Source organism: Synchiropus splendidus, chromosome 7 (assembly GCF_027744825.2).
Source record: "Synchiropus splendidus isolate RoL2022-P1 chromosome 7, RoL_Sspl_1.0, whole genome shotgun sequence".
NCBI classification, from domain to species: domain Eukaryota; kingdom Metazoa; phylum Chordata; class Actinopteri; order Syngnathiformes; family Callionymidae; genus Synchiropus; species Synchiropus splendidus.
Window position 1 is genome coordinate 11,097,932 of NC_071340.1, and position 4,551 is coordinate 11,102,482.

The 4,551-nt window shown below is 43.0% G+C and overlaps 1 protein-coding gene across 1 annotated transcript; it reads left to right on the forward strand.

Annotated features, from left to right (window-relative positions):
- The first annotated feature begins 510 nt into the window (after positions 1–510).
- ptger4a (prostaglandin E receptor 4 (subtype EP4) a) lies at positions 511–4,151 on the forward strand. Its single transcript, XM_053870243.1, has 2 exons — positions 511–1,711; positions 3,009–4,151. The coding sequence occupies exons 1-2, from the start codon at positions 929–931 to the stop codon at positions 3,537–3,539; spliced, it is 1,314 nt and encodes a 437-aa protein (XP_053726218.1). The 5' UTR covers positions 511–928; the 3' UTR covers positions 3,540–4,151.
- Positions 4,152–4,551: the final 400 nt, after the last annotated feature.

Genomic DNA, 4,551 nt, shown 5'->3' on the forward strand with positions numbered 1-4,551 from the left:
TGAAGTACTTGAAAGTGATGCTTGGGCGATGTGTTTCTTGGTAGATATTTTTGTGATTCTGGGTAGACAGATGCCAATAATGTGACAGACGTTACGTCACCAACTCCAATTTTTTTTTTCTAGCAACGAATAGCAAAGATAGTTTAACAATATTTTATTATTTTATTTTTTATTTTATACAATAACAGTTAACAATTTGAAAATTTGAAACCACAAAGTACAAATATATGTACTTAAGCACACTATAATATAGCATTTTTGCTTCATTACAATACAACACTGGAGGCTACTATGGTAAACAGTGAGTCAATACCACTACTGCTACTGTCCCACTACACTACTAGCGATCACACAGGCCTCCTCACTTCCTGTTTTGAAATCTAAAACCATCTTTTTAATCTGATATTCTTTTCATGTGAGGTCCAACTGTTTGTCAACATCTGAGTGTTTTGTGAACCAGGTTGATCCTAACTTGTGAGCCAAAAATCCAAGCCTCAGTTTGAGGATAAAGACATCAAAATAAGTGGATCATTATAATATGGTTTACGTTTGGTTCAGTGTCTTTGTTTTGGATGGTGAGGATAAGGATGAGAGGGTGGGGAAAGCATTATGGCAAAGATTATACTGGAATCGCACTCACAACCTCACTCCGACGGACCACATCAGGAATACAAACAGCACCTTTAGAGCAACATCCGCCCCAGTAGCTGGTGGGGCTTGGGCTGGTGGGAGTGGTCAGCACAGGCTGGAGCTCGGTTTGAATGAAGTGAGCATGGGCTGATCCTCTCTCCAGTCCAGTCCAGCTGAGAGGTTCTGCAACACAAACACCATCCGGATCTGATGATGCAAGAGTAGAGGGGGAAGGTTGGGATGATGATGACGGTGGTGGTGAAGCTTCCGGAGCTGGAGTAAGTTGAGGTCACCAGAGATGAGCAGCCCGACCAGCGGCAGGACCATGGTTCCCACCATCCCCTCCATCATGTTCATCTTCGGGGTGGTGGGGAACCTCATCGCCATCGTGGTCCTGTGCAAGTCCAGAAAGGAGCAGAAGGAGAGCACCTTCTACACTCTGGTCTGCGGTCTGGCCGTGACGGACCTGCTGGGGACCCTGCTGGCCAGCCCGGTCACCATCGCCATCTACGTGAAGGGCTCGTGGCCGGGTGAGGACCCGCTGTGCCAGTACTTCGGCTTCACCATGCTCTTCTTCTCCCTGGCCGGCCTCAGCATCATCTGCGCCATGTCCGTGGAGCGATACATGGCCATCAACCACGCGTACTTCTACAAGGACCACGTGGACCAGAGGCTGGCGGGTCTCACGCTGCTGGCCATCTACGCCTCCAACGGCTTCTTCTGCGCGCTGCCGCTGCTGGGCTTCGGCCAGGTGAAGAAGCAGTACCCGCAGACCTGGTGCTTTCTGGAGTGGAGGAGCAACAAGACCAGCGACGCCGCTTACACCTACATGTACGCGGGCTTCAGCTCGGTCCTCATCCTCGTCACCGTCGTCTGCAACGTGCTGGTGTGCGGGGCTCTCATCCGGATGCACCGGCGCTTCGTGCGCAGGACCTCGCTCGGAACCGACCTGGCACGCAACGTGGATCCGCGGAACAGGAGAGGACGGAGTTTTGGTCACATGGCCGGTGCCGAGATCCAGATGGTCATTCTGCTCATCGGCACTTCGGCAGTGGTGCTCATCTGCTCCATACCGCTTGTGGTGAGTCTTTTATCGTTCTGGAGACTGATTCAGCAGCTGTTTCACAACAGAGAGCACAAACAGACTTCGAGAAAATACCAAGTTGATTCCAGAAAAAAAAACTGATAAGATGATGCGTTAAGAAACAGCGGCTCTATGAATGTATGAATCTCCTAAATCTCCTCACATGTGACAAGTTATTAGTTAGTACCTTTGTAAAACTATTGTATAACATGGTTTCATCATTGTTACATCAAATTCAGTCAATAATTCTTCTTGTGTTAGACAGACGTTGAAAGGGAGGGGAGTTCTTATTATAGCACTTATTATTACAGTTACATATTACAATATTATTATCATTTCTCTCATTCCAACTTCCTTTTGAGTGTAACTGTGTATAAACTCGTGTCTGCGTGAGGTCCTTTGGTTTTATTGTGGTTATAGTCAAGCATTTTTTGTGTTACTGCCAGTTGGAGTCAGTGTTGCAGTCAGTTGTGAGTGTGTCTTAGTTTTATTTGTTTGTTTGTTGTTATAGACATCTGTGTTTTGCTCACCTTCGGTTATTTTTTATCTTTGACGTGTACTGAAGAAGTTCATAAGACCATGAGGAACAAAGTGACCATTTCTTCTGTCAATAAACTTTAGCTTTTAGCGTCTGAAATGTGAATATTACATTACATTTCCACACGTAAAAGGGTTGACAATACATTAGGTAAGGACAAATGAGGATCATAAACAGGGGAGAAAATTGGAGATACAATTTTATGTTTTCTAATCGTATCTAGAATATTAAAATCAATTAATTATTGATCATAAAAACCACCACAAACAATTTTAGTATAATGAGTTGCCGTGGCTGAAACTCTATTACTTCCATTTTCAGGCTTTTATCAAGAAGAAAATTGTTTTTATTTGTCTATATTAAGAATTGTTAGCGGTTGGAAACAGAAATTATTGCGATGACTGATTTCCTGATTTGAGTATAACTGGTGTGTAAGCTGATATTTTATTTAAACGAAAGGAAAAAGAAAGTAAATGTTATGTTAATTTGAAAATATTTCACATTATCACTTTATTGCCTGAGTAGCAACAGTGCTGTGCTTCTCATTATCCAAATCATCATTCAAAGTGAACGTTGTGCATAACTTACCAAATTAAAAACATTTAAATTCAAGGTGCTTCACAAGCAAATTTGTATCACAAATGATGATGATGATCACAGGCACTTGATTTTAGAGAAGAATGTTTTCATCACCTTTGGTTTCTAAAAATGAATTTATTCTGTGAGTGCTCAGTACTTGTTCCTCTTCTCTCTCAGGCTCAGGTGTTTCTGAACCAGCTCTACAAAACTAAAGTGGAGTTGCGTCTGGACAAGAACCCCGACCTCAGAGCCATCCGCTTTGCCTCATTCAACCCCATCCTGGACCCCTGGATCTACATCCTGCTCCGCAAAGCCGTCCTCCTCAAAGTCATGGAGAAACTCAAGTGTCTCTTCTGCAAGATGGGAGCCAGGCGGCAGCAGATGAATGGAAACTTCCACTGCATTGACGCTCATCAGCTCTCCTCCGTTATCTCCAAGCGGGACTCCAACTCACTGGCGTCTCACGACCTTCAGGACCTCACGGTCAGCTCCCAGACCTTCTTCTACCTTCCCAGGGGGAGTGACGTGTTCACTGGGGGCTGTCAGAAGGCAGACAGACTCTCTTGGCCTTCGTCGGTGAAGGACTTGGAAGTGTCTCCCGACGTGGACAGAGATGTGATCAGGGACATCCCAGGCCTGTCCTGCCCGAAGGACCCACCTCTGCAAGTATCACTGCGTTCACAGGCGGTGGAGGAGAAAAGCATCTGAGTGAGCGAAGGCTGAAATATAATGACAAGTTTCTTTTGGCAAACTCTAGAACAACAATCTGGTTTGAGGGTTTGTGTCAGCTGCCTGCTACCTCTGTGACCAACAGTCTGGATGTTGTGGACCTTGGAAACACGAGCTGTTCGGTAGATTAAGTCTGACATTTAAACTCTTTGCGCTGAATGAAAACGGTATTGAATGTCTGATGTTGTTTTGGATGAGATCGTGGCACTCGACATTTCGTGATTGTTAAATGTGTCGTAATAAATGTTGTCAAACATTTGAACATGAAGGTACAAACTTCAGGTCTGTCTTCAGCCGGTATTTAATCCAAGTGTATTTAATGATATTTTACTCTTCTCTGAGAGAAGGCAATATTTATAAAGGGACGTTCCACTGTAAAAGATGAACAGTTGTTTAAATTTGTTGTCTATACTGAACAGTATTCATATTGCACTAAATCATTAAAGAAAACATAGTTGTGTTGTTACTCAGTCATGTGTTGTGTTCACACCGTCATGCTGTCTGTCTTAATACCTGAATATGTCACCATTAGCTGCCTGAATCTTGGAGAGCAGGTGTCTCACTCTCAGATCTCAAGATGAATTAAACAAGATGTGGAATCATTTGTTTAATTTTTTTTCTATGACTCAAGCAAGATTCGGTAGCAGTCATAAGTAACAAAGCGAGAGAATAGACAACTCAAGCACTGAGCTGCTGTCACTGACTGTAACGGAGCCACAGTGAAGTGCAAGCTCTTGACAGAAAGACAATGCACAGACGTTTATGTTGTGTTATGTTTAGGATTTTAACATATTTTCATTCATATTCTACTCGAGAAAAAGTTAAGGTTGTCCGAAGGAAGACTGCTTACAGTATTACAATGAAGTACTTGCTGTATAATGGAGTTACTAGCCAAAAAATATATTATATTTTTAGGTTATTTATTTAATTTTAGATTCTAATAGCTTTAGTTGAGTAAATATAAAGATTTTAACTTATATGTATACAGCGT